At 36.7% G+C, this 17,036-nt stretch overlaps 1 protein-coding gene across 1 annotated transcript; it reads left to right on the forward strand.

Moving 5' to 3' along the window:
• Positions 1–13,807: 13,807 nt before the first annotated feature.
• On the forward strand, positions 13,808–15,961 carry LOC149214286 (polyubiquitin-like). Its single transcript, XM_089392251.1, has 2 exons — positions 13,808–13,962; positions 14,332–15,961. The coding sequence occupies exon 2, from the start codon at positions 14,362–14,364 to the stop codon at positions 15,733–15,735; it is 1,374 nt and encodes a 457-aa protein (XP_089248377.1). The 5' UTR covers positions 13,808–13,962; positions 14,332–14,361; the 3' UTR covers positions 15,736–15,961.
• The last annotated feature ends 1,075 nt before the right edge of the window (positions 15,962–17,036 follow it).

A 17,036-nucleotide genomic window follows, 5' to 3' on the forward strand; every position in this document is an offset into this window, starting at 1 on the left:
TGATGAATTAACTAAATCATAAGTTTGTTGGATATATGTTGGTTGCCTTAAATACAATTGCGTGTACACGCGAGTTACCTTCAATGAAGTAGCATATATAAATCTGACTATGGAAATGAAAAAGTTATAGATTTGATAATACTAATTCACCCCCCCTCTCAGTATTATTTCCAACAGTTGGTTCAACCGTATCCAAGAAGACCATGCGTATGTTAGCAGAAGAGTTGGATGAAGGGGCCAAACCAATGCACCAGTCGCAACAAAGGCAAGAGTTTGCTTCAGCAAGATGTCACCATGAGGTGCATGCACACCATCATAAGATGACCAAGCTTGGCATCAGATCACCACCTTCACCATCACAAGCATGTCAAAGAGTTGGTCTCACCACAACGGATTGAGTGTCAGTGATGTCTTGCAAGGCTTTCTCAAGCCATGTTGTCTCACATGAGTACATGTGCATTGTAATGTTGAGTCATGTCAAGTGTAAGTCAAGTGTCAATAAGTGGATGTAACAGTCATAGAGTAGGTGAAGAGTCATGAGGATAGTTGAACTGTCACAAAGGGGAATGTCAAGGGTCACCCCACCCTTTGCTATAAATAGTCCCTCATAACTCATTGTACAGGCTTTTGGTCAGCCAAGCTTCTACTAAGACTATCTTGAAGAAGGCTTGGACAATATTGTAACGCGTGTTGGCTTCTCCACTGCATGAAGCTAGTATATCTCTTTGGAGGAGCAGACATATGTGGTTGTAACGTTCCACTGATGGGGCTAGTAGGTTTACATTGTGTATTGTATGATTGTGACTTACACTTCTTTATATAATAAAAGCCAACACATTTTCATTCATATGTAGTTATTGTAGTTGGACTGCTCCAATTGCCTTAATGATATATGTTGTTTTACTTATGTACGTGTATATGAATTGATTTGTATGCAATTATATGAATCTTGTTGTTAATGTGTTGCATATGTTGTTAACGTTGTCACTGTCCATATCGACTGCCCTACCGAACATCACACAAACCTTTCTCTGAACCTTGTTATATCAACTGTCACACTCATCTCAGATTGATCCATGAGTGTTGTTTGTGTTATCTTACCTTGTATGTTGTGACTATCGCATCTGTGTCGACTGCTCTGCCAGAAGCTGTGCATGTCCTTTGTGTTATGTGTTCCTAGCTGAGTTGGCACTGATACCTTTCAACCTGGAACTCACCTTCACCTTCCTCTCCCTTTGAAGTGTTGGAACCTCTTGTTGTCACGCAGAGTGTCCAAGCATCGCGACAACGCTTAGACCAGAGGCTATCACCCTTATCCCCGATCTCTCCGTTTAAGATGTCTCCCTGAAGCAAGCTAAGGGGGGTAGACCCTATGTGATAAAGGATAACTAGCTAGGAATTAGTCGGTTTGGGAGACACAACGAGGCAATCAAAAACCTTGATTAAGGCTTAGCAAGACTTAAATTGATTAGAATTTAAATAATTAACGCCAGTGCCTTATGGAGTCAATGATCCAAGTAATTGATTAGCTGCTGTTGCTTATGAAATTTAATGATTGCTTGAAAAATTTGTAAAATATCTGATATGTTACGAGCATTATATAATTCAAGCAATAACGAAAGATTTTCTATAGAAGCACAATATCTTAGCAATTAAATTTCAAGAGATTCAAATGCTTTAATAACCTTAAAATTTAAATGCTAACCAACTAGAATTTAAAAATGATTATGCTTGAAATTCCAACTATAGGAAATTTATCACTTTCCAATAATTAAACTCCAGATAAAAATTTAAGCACATTTAACTATAGTAAAATGATAAATACTAATACCAAAAAAAATACATCAAAAGGAAATTTTAATTAGTCTTTTTCAAAAAAAAATTATAATTTTTTTAAAGATTTGGATTTTTTAGGATTTTTAAAATTGTTTAGGATTTTTATAATTTTTTTAGATTATTTTTTTATTTGTTTAAATGCAAAATTGAAACCACAAAACAAAACTAAAATTAAATATGTCCAAAGCTAAAACTAGAACCTAAGGTAAATAAATCCAAAAGTAAATAAATAAAAGTCTAATTCTAAAACTAAATGAAAATGAAATATATACAAATAAAATGAAATCTAAAACTAATAAAAATCTAAATGAAATCGAAACAAAAATAATTAAATTTTTAAACTATATAAAAAATAGAATCAAATCTAAAATCTAATTAAAATGTTCAAAGTATTGAAACGAAACTAAAATAAGAATTACGCTAACCCTAGCCTAATACAAACAAATCTAAATGAAAGCTAAACATAAGATATGTAAATCAAAAATTCTGGAAAACTTGATGTGCATACAGGTCGACGACGGCGGAAGAAAACAGGCCGAAATGCAGGTGGAAGGTTACGTAGATGGAGAAAGCGACGCAGAGAACTCGAGCAAGGGGATGGCGCGGAACTGGCAACAACTCGATAGGAAAAAAAGAAACGCGTGAGGCAGTTTGGAGCAAAGGGAACGCAGAGAAAGGCAATAATGGAGAATGAAGGTAAGGAAGAAGGTTGCAGATGAAGTAGCGATGGAAGCTGCAGATGATAGACTTGAAGGCAGCTTGAGAGTAGCGATGGGAAGCACTGGGCACGCAGCTAGGGAGAAATAGCACGCAGGAAGATGAGCGATAGGCAGTGACAAGTGAAAATTGCAGGTATGGTAGTGACGTGGAAAGGCAACGGATGAGGAGAGAGGAGTAGGAGGATGGCAAGTGAAAATTGCAGGTATGGCAGCGTGATGGCTTTGAGGCTTTGGATTAGAAAAACTGTGCGCATATGTATGGCAGCAACAAAAAGCTGCAAGCCCTAAAAAATTCAATTTTTTTAATGAAGATGAAAACCCTAGGCAGGTAGTAGCAGACAGATGAAAAAATTCTCCAGAAAAATTAATAGAAATTCTGTGAAACCTTATAAAAATTTTCCGGATTTTCAAACCGTTGAACAACATAAACGTACACCTGTGAAAAACTGGTTATGAGGCTAGATCTTACCCTCCAGGGCCTAGATTTGGCTTCAAACTAGGGTCTCCTCTTCAAATCTGCAACCCGCAAAGACCAAAACAAACTCCCAGAAACAAAATATGAAAAAAAAACGAAACTAAAAACCCAAAAACCAGCTAAATAATTACAATATTCATAGTTTAAAGGCTCTAAGTAGCCAAATCTGTCATTATGCCACATAAATATTTTCAAGATTTTAAGTTCAATATGAGGTGCTTCAGAAAACCCTTCATGCATTCACAAGAAGAATTTTTAATGATAAGCCCATAATCAAAACTAGTTGGGCTCTTCAGAAAACACTTCTCGGGAGTTGGCTGGTTCAACCAAGAACTTCCCCAAATGCCCGGTAAACTCAAAATCAAGGATATCCTACACAACTTAATTCAACCATTAACAAAGAGGGAGAAAACGATGCTAAAATCCAGATCTAATGGAGATACCTGCCATCATATTCAGAAATTTAACTACCATTCAAACCCTAGTGACTAAACAAGATACCTGTGTTTAAAATCACTCTTCATAAAGCTATCATCAATGGCTGAAATTAAAATCATGCACAGATAATAAAACATCTTACAACATTTCTAGAAGAGTAACACCAGCAAGATTTCAACCCTAAAGTCTTTCTTTATGGCAAATGAAAAACGATTACAAGAGAGCTTTCTTTAGCACAAGACTCACAGATTGAATGATTTCAAATGACCCCTGACACCCTATTTAAAGATAAATTTCCCAATGGCTAGTTCGAGTGATCCATGTCAAATTAATCTCGACCGTCGATGAGGATCAAAATCTCTTTTAATCTCATCCATCAAAACTTTAAATGTTGAGGAAATTTCACATTTTTTAAATTAAATGCATTTTAATATACTAAAAAATTAAAATTTTGCATTTATTTCCTCAAAACTTTGACTTTTTATTATTTTATTTTATTTTTATTTTTTATTATTCATTTTTTTATTATTTTTTTATTTATTATTTTTTAATTTTATTAGACCCTCGAACTTAGCCCTTTGGAAGATTTACCTAGGACCTATGAGGGGATTAATTATTTTCTAACCCTCAAGACACTTTACATCATGAATTTTACATTTTTACATCTCAAGGGGAAAACCCATTGACATAAACCCTCATAGACTACCCAGTTCTGCGACACAAACATAATCTAGCAGATCAAGCAATTTGTAATACAATAACCTAACCAAATAGTTAGGACTATTTCCAAATCACTTTTACATAGACTCGATCTAGCACACTAGGACTCCCCTAACATTATGATGACAAAATCCATTCTGGCTTTGGGGTTAGGTTGAAGGAAAACTTTGCCAACCATGGATCGGTGAGACAAAAAACCTTCCAGAACATAGATCATCACTAGAAGATTAGGTTTACCTAGGCAATTACATACATGACACAGATCTGCTAAGATTATTTACAATTTACACATGTAGACTAGGTTTACAAAATAACATGATCAGGCTGATGATGACAGTCGAATGGCACGGACACGTTGATCAAGCGCTCTCCCTTTTTGCGAAAAAAAGGGGGTGTACTGCTATGGGTAGTTGACATGTAGTGGTCAACATCTGGCTCTACCTGGGGACACGTTGTTGCATTGTAGGAATATGAGAATCTAGAATCTGCATCCACGCAACACACAACAAAACATAAGTAGCGTCCATCAAAAATCATCATATAACGTTAAGCACGTGAAAGATATAAGCTCTTCATTTATTAATTATCCAGTAACATGAAAAGTAAATCTAATCATAAAATAGAAATGAAATGCTGAAAAGATAAAGTGTAGGGTTAGAAATACAGAAGATGCCCCACGGCATCAGATGCGTTCAATATAGTGTATACTGATCATTTGCCTGCTTTCAAGAAAATCTGTCGGCTGCTTCTTGGATGTGCCATGTCCAATTTTGCATACAGTAGGACTTTGTCCTATCCGAAAATCAAGTTGCTTGCGACCATCTGATGCATCAAATCTTTTTCACATTCTCTTTCTCTTGCGCTTTTTCTTCGTGGCAAGCTGTATCACTGATGATTTGGAACATTCTACTTCGAAACTCTCAGATGAAGTATGTAAGATATGCATGACATGCCCTTCTTCATTCTGCATCTGCTTTGTCAAGGATGATGGATCAGTTTCACAGGTGTCATGAGTTATAACCTGATCTTCTATGAATGGTGGATTAACTGTGTGAGCATCAAGCTGATTATTAATTTCCCTTTTATCCAGGTCACCTTCAATTAGCCACTTTTCAATGGAACAAAGGACATCATAATAAGATGGATCTTGTTGCAGCAGATAATGAGGCTTCTGATCTATTGGCATCTCCTTGCTTCTTTCATCCTCTGACTGATGCTGAAATTTCTGTACCTGTATCATTATGGCATTCATCTCGCTAAAGTGTTCAACCCTCATAGTACTGATTTCTCTGGCGTGGTCTTCCTCCATAGTCAATAACTTATTTTGAAAACATATCTGACTAGCTTCCATATCTTTTAATACTTTTTCGTCCTTTGCCTTTATGGTCATCAAGCAATGTTGCATAGAGTTTATCTCTTTCTTATGATTTTCTTGCATGGTAGCCAACTGATTATTATAATTGAATCTCATGATGGTCATTTCTTCATCCATAGTTGACAATTTGCTCTAAATCGGACTTATTTCTTCTTGATAGCTAGCTTCCATGGCAGTCACTTGATTTGAATGATTGAATTCCATGATCATCATCTTTTCCTTTAAGCCTGATAACTTGCTTTGCATAAAATTAATTTCCCTGTTATGATTAGCTTTCATGGTCTCAATTTCCTTAGCATGTTGACTTTGCATGTCGGTTACGTGATCAGAGTGTTTAATTTTCATGATTTCCATCTCCTTATCACGTTTTTCCAGGTGGGTGCATAAAGTTCTCATATCATTGGCGTAATCAGTTACAATTTTTTCTTGATTGATCTCCATATTTTTTACCAGCCACATTAGTTCTTCTATAATTTGCTTCTGATTTTCCCTTTCATTGTCGACACTGATTTTACAATTTGTCCCTGCTTTTCCACTATCATGGATTTGATTTGCAATGGTACAGGTGGATGACGCATTCTGATATGAAGAATTGTCTTGAAATCTTTCATTGACAGCTAGACCCTTCATAAGATTACTTTCATTATGTTGCAAAATTTTAGGGGCACAAGGCGATCTGTCTTGGTAACTATATCTATCTTTAAAAGCATTGACAATGTCTTGTAAAGAGGTGAAAGAGTCCTCAGGACAATTATTAAACCAATTCAAAGCATCACCCTCTAAAGAAGAGGTAAATAAACACATTTTGACATCTTCATGATTATACTGAGGAGAACTGCAATATAGGAGCATTATATGAGTAATCCCACGTAAATGTTTTCTAATAGTGACTGAATCACCACTCGAGAATAAAGACATTTTATGATGTGCACACAGGTCGACGTCGGTGGAAGAAAACAGGTCGAAATGTAGGTGGAAGGTTACACAGATGGAGGAAGGCATGCAGAGAACTCGAGCAAGGGGATGGCGCAGAACTAGTAGCAACTCGATAGAAAAAAGAAAAAAAAAGAAACGTGTGAAGCAATTTGGAGCAAAGGGAACGTAGAGAAAGGCAACAATGGAGAACGAAGGTAAGGAAGAAGGCTGTGGATGGAGCAGCAATGGAAGCTGCGGATGATAGACTCAAAGGCAACTTGAGAGCAACGATGGGAAGAGCTGGGCATGAAGCTAGGGAGCAATAGCATGCAGGAAGATGAGTGATAAGCAACGACAAGTGAAAATTGCAGGTATGGCAGTTGCGTGGAAAGGTAGCAGATGAGGAGAGAGGAGCAGGAGGATCGCAAGTGAAAATTGCAGGTATGGCAGCATGATGGCTTTGAGGATTTGGATTAGAAAAACCATGTGCAGATGTATGGCAGCAACAAAAAGCTGCAGGCCCTCAAAAAATTCAAATTTTTTAATGAAAATGAAAACCCCAGGCAGGAAATAGCAGACAGATGACAAAATTCTCCAGAAAACTTAATAAAAATCCTGTGAATTCTTATAATTTTTTTTTTTCGGATTTTCAAACCCTTGAACAACAGAAATGTACACCTGCGAAAAATTGGTACTGAGGTCAGATCTTACCCTCGAGGGCCTAGATCTGGCTTCAAAATAGGGTCTCCTCTTCAAATCTCCAACTTGCAATGACCAAAACAAACTCCCAGAAACAAAATATGCAAAAAAACGAAACTAAAAACTCCAAAACCAGCTAAATAATTACAATATTCACAGTTCAAAGGCTCTAAGTAGCGAGATCTATCATTATGCCACATAAATATTTTCAAGATTTTAAGTTCAATATGAGGTGCTTCAGAAAACCCTTCATGCATTCACAAGAAGAATTTCTAATGATAAGCTCGGAATCAAAACTAGTTGGGCTCTTCAGAAAATGCTTCTCGGGAGTTGGCTAGTTCAGCCAAGAACTTCCCCAAATGCCTGGTAAACTCAAAATCAAGGATATCTTGCACAACTTAATTCAACCATTAACAAAGAGGGAGAAAACGATGCTAAAATCCAGATCTAATGGAGATACCTGCCATCATATTCAGAAATATAACTACCATTCAAACACTAGCGACTAAACAAGATACCTGTGTTTAAAATCACTCTTCATAAAGCTATCATCAATGGCTGAAATTAAAATCATGCACATAAATAAAACATCTTACAACATTTCTGGAAGAGTAACACCAGCAAGATTTCAACCCCAAAGTATTTCTTTATTGCACATGAAAAACGATTACAAGAGAGCTTTCTTTAGCACAAGACTCACAGATCGAATGATCTCAAATGATCCCTGACATCCTATTTAAAGATAAATTTCCCAACGGCTAGTTCGAGTGATCCATGTCAAGTTAATCTCGATCATCGATGAGGATCAAAATCTCTTTTAATCTCATCCGTCGAAACTTTAAATGTTGAGGAAATTTCACATTTTTTAAATTAAATGCATTTTAATATACTAAAAAATTAAAATTTTGCATTTATTTCCTCAAAACTTTGACTTATTATTATTTTATTTTATTTTTATTATTTTATTTTTTATTTTATTAGACCCTCGAACTCAGCCCTTTGGGAATTTTACCTAGGACCTACGAGGGGATTAATTATTTTCTAACCCTCAAGACACTTTACATCATGATTTTTACATTTTTACATCTCAAGGGGGAAAACCCATTTGACATAAACCCTCATAGACTACCTAGTTTTGCGACACAAATATAATCTAGCAAATCAAGCAATTTGTAATAAAATAACCTAACCAAATAGTTAGGACTATTCCCAAATCACTTTTACATAGACTTGATCTAGCACACTAGGACTCCCCTAACATTCTGATGACAAAATCCATTCCGGCTTTGGGGTTAGGCTGAAGGAAAACTCTGCCGATCATGGATCGGTGAGACAAAAAACCTTCCGAAATGTAGATCATCACTAGAAGATTAGGTTTACCTAGGCAATTACATACATGACACAGATCTGCTAAGATTATTTACAATTTACACATGCAGAACGAGTTTACAAAATAACATGATCATGCTGATGATGACAGTCGAATGGCATGGACATGTCAATCAAGCGCTATTCCTTTTTGTGAAAAAAGGGGGTGTATTGCTATGGGTAGTTGACACGTCGTGGTCAACACCTCTCATACTCATTCCTTGACTCACTGCATCAGTCACACCCTTTCTACTGACAGAGTTATCTTACTTGCCTATGTTCGACATCGCGGTCAAGGCATTACCTTACGACCCACTGCTAGGAATCCTACACCCAACAGTCTAAGGTCTAATTGAGACTTCTTATCGAGGAGATCCCCTTGACATGTTGGCGGGTCCATCACCATCAACAAGTTCTGATGTAGAAACATAGCAAACCAAAACTTTGAAGGTTTGAGATTTTAGACCTTATCACTCAATCCTAACAAGTTAGGATTTCCTTATCATACCAAAATCTCAAACAAGACATCATCAATAAAAATTCAACTAGCATTTCACAATCACCCTAAGCAACTTTAGGATTTCAGACATTTAAAATAGCATACCCTTTGGTTAGGGTTTTCGAAAACATGTCTAGGGTTCTACATAGTCAATCCACAACATGAGTGGAGTGGGTATATTTATCAAGAGATGAATCACCCAAACAAGAATCACTAAGATTCAATACAACTAGTCATAACAAAGTTAATAATAGATCATAAAATGAATAATACTTTCAATCAATGTATTCAAAGCATACCTTTGTTTCTTGACTAACCTTGTCTTCAAAGATCCTCCTTCTTGTAGATGTTTTCCCAATCAAGACAACAAAGGGAGAAAGGTGATTAGTATTTAATATAATCAAAACTAAATGAGTACATGAACCCAAAACTGAAAAGACATGAGATACTTATCTTTGAGCGTTGTTGGGAGGTCCCTCCAAAGCTTGAGGGAAACCTACAAACTTAAAAGCAATACAAAATGTCTTTTCTAAAATATGTTAGAAACCTATAAATTCTAAAACATGTAAAATAAGATAGGTAAAGCTACAAGAAAAGGAGTTAATAGTGTAAGTTCCTAATGTCGGGCTCTTCAGGCTTGAATTTCTTCGAGTCTCCTTCTTTAGCAAAGTTGGCTTGATCTCTTCCTCTCTTCATATTCCTTGGATTCTCAGGACAATAACTCTTGTAGTGACCTTTCTTGTGACATTGATAACACTCTATCTTAGACATGTCACCTTTCTTCCTTCGCCCCTTTGATCTCTTTCCTTTATGATGAGCAACATAAGCATTTGATACTTCTTTAGGATTAGCAACCATTGAGATCCTTAATTCTTCTTGACTACATGCGACCATAATTCTTCAAAGGTGGGAGCTACCATCCAACAGTTGAGACCTAAATCAAATGCACCCCAAGAGGGTGGCAATCCTAATATAGCAGTGATCACCAATTTTTTGTCTGGAGCAATCTCATCGATAGCCAAGAGATCATCCTTGAGTCTAGCTATCTTCACAAAGAAGGTTGCCACAATATCTTCTTTAGTCATCTTTGTATTCCTCAGCTCATTCTTCAAACTTGCTACTTGACCAATGTTTTTAATAGTGAACAACTTCAACAAGGCTTCCTACATCTCCTGAGCATGATAGACGTTAGCTATGAATGGGACAACATTGTCTTTTATCCCTTCTACTATCAGAGTCATAGCCACCAATTCTAAATCCTTGAATTTTGCTTTGTTGACATCATTGGCTTCTTTTGTAGACTTCTTTACATTTCATTTTACCAAGTCTAGTGCCTTGTTCTTTTCGAGGATTAGGTCAATCCTCTTCTTCCAATATCTGCAGTTAGATGCTCCTTCAAGTTAGTTCTCACCCTTGATTGAGTTAGACATCTTCCTTGAATATAATAGACTCTTTCCCTGAGATAGTGTCTATGAAGGGATCTGCCTTTTTCTTCTTTCTTCACCAAACCTTTGATACCATGTTGGAAAATTAGAAAGGCAGTAAAGATTTTCTTGACCTTGATAATTACATGTGATGTTTCTTATTATTACGATTATTTATATTTTTTTTCTTTAGTTCATCAAGCAATTACCAAAAACAACACATAAAATAATGAACATAAGATGTAGGCACATGCTAGGGAAAACCCCCCTCGAGGGGAAAACCTAGTCAAAAGTAATTCTTCCTTTCGATAGTATTCTTTGAGACTCTTCACCCTAGACCTTGACCTAACCTTCCCTCCACACCAAGTCAGCCTCTAGAAGATTGACCTCTTCCCAACAACTTCGACTATGCAACAACTTGCAGCAGTTAATAGCTTCCGATAGTAGTCCAACTTGGAAGACTTCGATCTCCCAATCTAGAGCACAAAACAAAGAGATACCACCACCAAAATTTTGATTTTCCTTGTCTTCTTAGACTCACCCAAAATCAAATTCACTTCGGCTTCCCAGCAACAGAGTTTCCCAGCTATTCACTTTGGACTTTTGCCCAACAACAAGATTTTTGCACTTTTGCCCAGTAGAGAGAATTTGAACTTGATGAGAAGTGATACTCCAAATGAATTTGATGTCCTTCCTTCTATAGGCTTCTTGTGGGGTCAAATAGGGTCTTAGGCCAACATGGTGTGGAGGTTACATAATTCATATTTGACTCAATACTTAACCTTTTTACATGATTCAAAAGCCCAAGAAGGGTCTCTTTAAATGTACAATAATTTTATAGACTTAGAATAAATCCTAGAAGTCCTCAATGGGGACTTTGACCTAAAATATGGTGACCCAAGCATGAAACCCATGCTTTAATAATTCACAATAAAAATAATAAAAATTCTTATCTTCATTATTTTGAAAAACATATTACATGATGACTCAAGTACATTATTGAAGACCGAACATAATTACTTTTTCCAACAGGGCCTTGCATTTCCAACAACCACCAAGAGTATATCCAACAACCCATAAGCTAGATATACCAAGAATTTATGACTTAGCAAGACCGAGACTCCTCGAGGGTGGGGGAGCCTACTCCTTGACCCTTAACACAACAAGCCAAATACACCCAGGTAGAGGGGATAACATCCCAGGTGCCAACCACTCGATCATCCCACGAGGAGACCACCCAATCTACTCTTCTAGTGAGTCTAGAAAAATATACTTTTGAGTTAAAACTTGAGACCATAGGCCTTTTCCTCCAATCAAATGCCATAGATTTCATTGCAAATGTTTTACTAAAATAAAAAGTATTCTTCAATCCCTACCTTCCTAATCCTTTGGTAATGTGAAATAACTTTCCATTTTACTAAAGCAAATAATTTTTTCTCTCTTGAACCAAAGCATAATACTCTACAACTTAATTATTTGACCTTTGCTGGAGTCCCTCTAGGGATATGCACAAGTGACACACAATGGGCATGTGTGGCCTCTAGCATGGACTTGACTAGTATGTGTTTACCCACTTGTGATAGCCATTGATTGTACTAGAGATGGCATATCTTCTCAACCTTAGCAATAAACCATTGCTAGTGATCTTTACCATAGTCATTAGCCTTGAGGTAAAAGCCTAACTTTTTCAATGCCTCTTGAAAAACCATTTGCTAATACAAGAATAACTAAAAATAAACCTCAATTCCTCTTCATCTATTCTAGAAAAAGAAATGGTCGACTTTGTAATGTTGACTAGCATACCTGGTGCAATATACAGATAAGATCTATTTAAGCTTCACAACATCTTTCCTCAATCCATCATCAAATAATACAATGTCATATAAGATCTATTTAAGCTTCACAACATCTTTCCTCAATCCATCATCAAATAATACAATGTCATTGACAAACAAAATGTGTGATAGGTAAACTTTATAGAGATAAAATCTATTTAAGCTTCACAACATCTCTCCTCAATCCATCATCAAATAATACAATGTCATTGAGAAACAAAAAGTGTGATAGGTAAACTTCATACCTAATGTTAATGCCCTTTAGACTCCATATTGTTTTTTGTCTTTAAGATACCTAAACTAATCTATTTTTTAAGGGAATTCTCCTCCATATTCTATAAAAAGCAACTGAAATTTACAATTCCACCTATTTTGCAGAAATTTCAACCACAAAACCTTATCTACAATAGCTTTGATCCATTAAAAAAAAAAAACCCTAACTTTTCCCTTACTAAATAATAATAAATATAGGCAACTCCCATGTACGCCCTTGTACCTCTTCAATCTTCCCAGAAATAAATCCGATGAATGATTAACCTTGAAAAACAAGATGGTAATTAATAGCCAAAACTTGTTGTTTCCCCAACTTCCAATAAAAGAGCAAAAACATAAAATTCTCACTTGTTGAGGGAGAGGTTCATTCTACAACCAACCAAGTGTGAAAGAGATGTGTAATGTAAGTATGTACATTCTCAACTTGGAGTTGACACATGTTCTTTTTAAAATAAAAATAATATATTATCTAAATAGAAAAGAAATGTTAGCTATAATAAAAAAGAATAAAAAATGGCATGCATATTGAACAATTTAAATAATGGAAAATTACACAGTTTTTTGCAATCTATTAAAATAAGTTTGCACTTGAAGAAATTTGATCCCGCTAGGCTCATGTTAGATCCATGGTTAAGATGGATCTATGTTGGTTTTAAGAAAGTGGTTATGTTTATAAATGACTTTTTCACCAAAGAACATTGTGTATGGATTCAAGGTCATCTTGGTTGTCTAACTATTAGAGTTTTTGAATTTTTTACTGGAAGGTGGTAAAAAAAAATTAGCTAGATTTGTTTTGTTTTGTTTTGTTTAAATTGAGTTTTAGAATATATATATGAATTCAATATATTGAAAAAAAATAAACACTTAAATTCTAAAAAAAATTTACTATTCAAATTTATAATTTCAACAAATCTCTCATAAATTCTAGTCAAATTTATAATTTCAACAAATCCCTCGGTCAATTAAAAAAATAAAAAAAATAAATAAAAAAACGCCTACCAACACTCATATTACCCCCATTTTTACCACCACTCATATTACCCCATTTTTACCCCTTTTTCGTTGAAATCCAACTTCAACCCGAGTCTTAGTTCTCTTTTTGGTGAGGGTGTCACGAATGCACGCTTTATCCCACGTCATGCTAAACGCGTGGTTCACGGCGAGCGGTTGCCTTTGACCTGGAAACCTCATCTTCTAGAGTATCTCGCATTATCTAGCGGATTGACACGTGTTGTGTTGCAATTGGTTGGTTATGGTATTGTAGTAGGTTGAGTGCCTATAAATACCCATGTCTCCTCCTCTTCCTATCACAGTGATTTCAATCGAGCGTTGGGGAATATTTTGATAAGCGCGTGGGGAAGCGTTTTCTCAACAATTTTATTTCAGGTATCTTGTTGCTCACTGCTGCGAATCCTAATCGATTGGCGTGTTTTTGTTTTATAATTTTAGTTTGTTGCATTTCTTCTCGAAATACATTGTTCGAGGGTTGCATATGTGAGTATTTCTTACATGTAAATTTTGTCTGAACTGTGTAAAACATGTAATCCCTTTTGTCAATCGACTTTTGGTTATTCGATGAGAGATTTGTGCAGTTTTGAGGCGGTTCCCTTGATCTATTATTTATTTCAGGGTTTCGTGTTGTTTCTCTGTTTTATCCCGTGTTTATGTGTTATGAGTAACTTTAATGCTTCGTTATATATTATGTGAGGGTTTGGGGTTATGAGAAGACTCTAATGGTGCGCTTCCTCTGTGCAGGTGTTTTGTTTGCATATTTTAGATTTCAAAATGCAGATATTTGTGAAGACATTGACCGGGAAAACCATAACCCTCGAGGTCGAGAGCTCAGACACCATAGACAATGTAAAGGCGAAGATTCAGGACAAGGAGGGAATTCCTCCTGATCAGCAGAGGCTCATTTTCGCTGGAAAACAGCTTGAGGATGGCCGAACACTTGCAGATTATAATATTCAGAAGGAATCCACTCTTCATCTCGTCCTCCGTCTCAGAGGAGGAATGCAGATCTTTGTCAAAACCCTCACTGGTAAGACCATCACCTTGGAAGTTGAAAACTCTGACACAATTGACAATGTGAAGTCTAAAATTCAAGACAAGGAAGGGATTCCACCCGATCAGCAGAGGCTGATCTTTGCTGGAAAACAACTCGAGGATGGACGCACTCTTGCCGATTACAATATCCAGAAGGAATCGACTCTTCACCTTGTTCTCCGTCTCAGAGGAGGGATGCAGATCTTTGTCAAAACTCTGACCGGAAAAACACTCACGCTTGAAGTTGAGAGCTCAGACACTATTGATAACGTTAAGGCTAAAATTCAAGACAAGGAAGGGATTCCACCCGACCAGCAGAGGCTGATCTTTGCTGGAAAACAGCTCGAGGACGGACGCACTCTCGCAGATTACAACATCCAGAAGGAATCGACTCTTCACCTTGTTCTCCGTCTAAGAGGGGGAATGCAGATCTTTGTCAAAACACTCACTGGGAAGACTATCACTCTGGAAGTCGAAAGCTCTGATACAATTGACAATGTCAAGGCCAAAATTCAAGACAAGGAGGGCATTCCACCCGACCAGCAGAGGCTGATTTTTGCGGGAAAACAGCTTGAGGACGGACGCACTCTTGCCGATTACAACATCCAGAAGGAATCTACTCTTCACCTTGTTCTCCGTCTCAGAGGAGGGATGCAGATCTTTGTCAAAACCCTGACCGGAAAAACTATCACGCTTGAAGTTGAGAGCTCAGACACTATTGACAACGTCAAGGCCAAAATTCAAGATAAGGAGGGGATTCCTCCGGATCAGCAGAGATTGATATTTGCAGGGAAGCAACTTGAAGATGGAAGGACTCTGGCCGACTACAACATTCAAAAGGAATCTACGCTGCATCTTGTCCTTCGCCTCCGTGGTGGTATGCAGATATTTGTGAAGACATTGACAGGCAAAACCATCACACTAGAGGTTGAGAGCTCTGATACGATTGATAACGTGAAGGCTAAGATTCAAGACAAGGAAGGTATTCCTCCTGATCAGCAGAGACTCATTTTTGCCGGCAAGCAGCTGGAGGATGGCCGAACCCTCGCCGATTATAACATTCAAAAGGAATCCACCCTCCACCTTGTCTTGCGTCTGCGTGGTGGCCTTTGAGATTGCGGGGAATGAATTTCACATGACGTTAAAGCCTTACCGTGTAAAGGCTTGGTGTTTTATCAGTTTTAGATGTTGGCTTCGTATTCTCTGTCATTCTATTACAAAGATTAGGGGCTGTATCGGTTGTCAGTGTTATGTGAATTATGCACTTTTACTTTCGTGATTGAAATAAAACCGTATGTTCAAATTATTCGATGCTTTATATATTTTGGAATTTAATTGATATTGTTTGGTGTTTGTACATGAGCTAGCTTCTATTCTAGGCTAGCTGAGCTAAGTTCTATTTCTAGGCTTGATGTGTGAGTTTCAATAGCATGCCCAATTTGAAAAGTTTTATCATTTGTATGTGTAAAGCATGTTCTATGCCTACTGCTTTAGTACTTTCGTGCACTATCTGCCCACTCAATGCTAGGTGAATTATTTACTTTTATATATGTTGGAATTTAATTGATGCTGTTTTGTGTTTGTACATGGGCTAACTTATATTCCTATGCTACCTGTCTCGATGGGTGTGTAAGTTTCAATGATATGCCCAATCTGAGAAGTTTTATCATTTGTATGTGTAAAGCATCTTCAATGTCTATTGCTTTCTTTCTTTCGTGCACTAGCTGTGTACTCAATGATTATGGAGGTGATTATTTTACATCCTCAAATGCCTTTGCTTTTCATCGAAGCTATAATATCGTGTCATATGGGCACATAATTCCCATGCATCGTTTGGGTGTATCGCTGTTGTTTATTGCTTTGCATAGTGTTGAATATAATGACTATCCAAACGTGTGTAGGACCCAAGCAAGTTTGCATATAGGTTTGATTTGTCTCAATTACAAAATGGATCTGTTAGGAAATATTTGTTGTTTATCCTTCCTTCTACAAGATCATAGAGGATTTTGATGGCAGTAAATGAAATTTTCATGCTTACAGTCGCGTTGTAGTGTTTCAGGAATTGCAAAAGATTACAAAGCATATATTAAAGTTCCATGTATTGCAAAAACATGGTTAAGATGTTAAGGTATTACGATGATCTCAGTTGTCAATGGATGTGTGTATTTTCATCCCCTGTATTATTTTACAATCTTTATTTCCTGCGGATTTGAAATGATTTTCGCCAAATTTAAACCCAACAAACTTCTCGGTCTCTTCTTTTAAAAGCTCATTGACGATGACTTTCCACACTGACCTCAAGGAAAGGAATTGTAAGTACATTGATTTTTTAGTATGAATGAATTGGGAAACCAGGTTTCTTTAAATTTTACTCTATAACCATTGACTTCTTAAATTCCTCCAAAATTGCAGAT

The sequence above is a fragment of the Pinus tabuliformis genome, chromosome 1_1 (genome assembly GCF_031772625.1).
Source record: "Pinus tabuliformis cultivar Carrire ecotype Pingquan chromosome 1_1, CPIR1, whole genome shotgun sequence".
NCBI classification, from domain to species: Eukaryota; Viridiplantae; Streptophyta; class Pinopsida; order Pinales; family Pinaceae; genus Pinus; species Pinus tabuliformis.

What these genes read in the sequence shown, in the direction of transcription:
- LOC149214286 (XM_089392251.1), top strand. Translation starts at nt 14,362, where the DNA reads ATGCAGATATTTGTGAAGACATTGACCGGGAAAACCATAACCCTCGAG.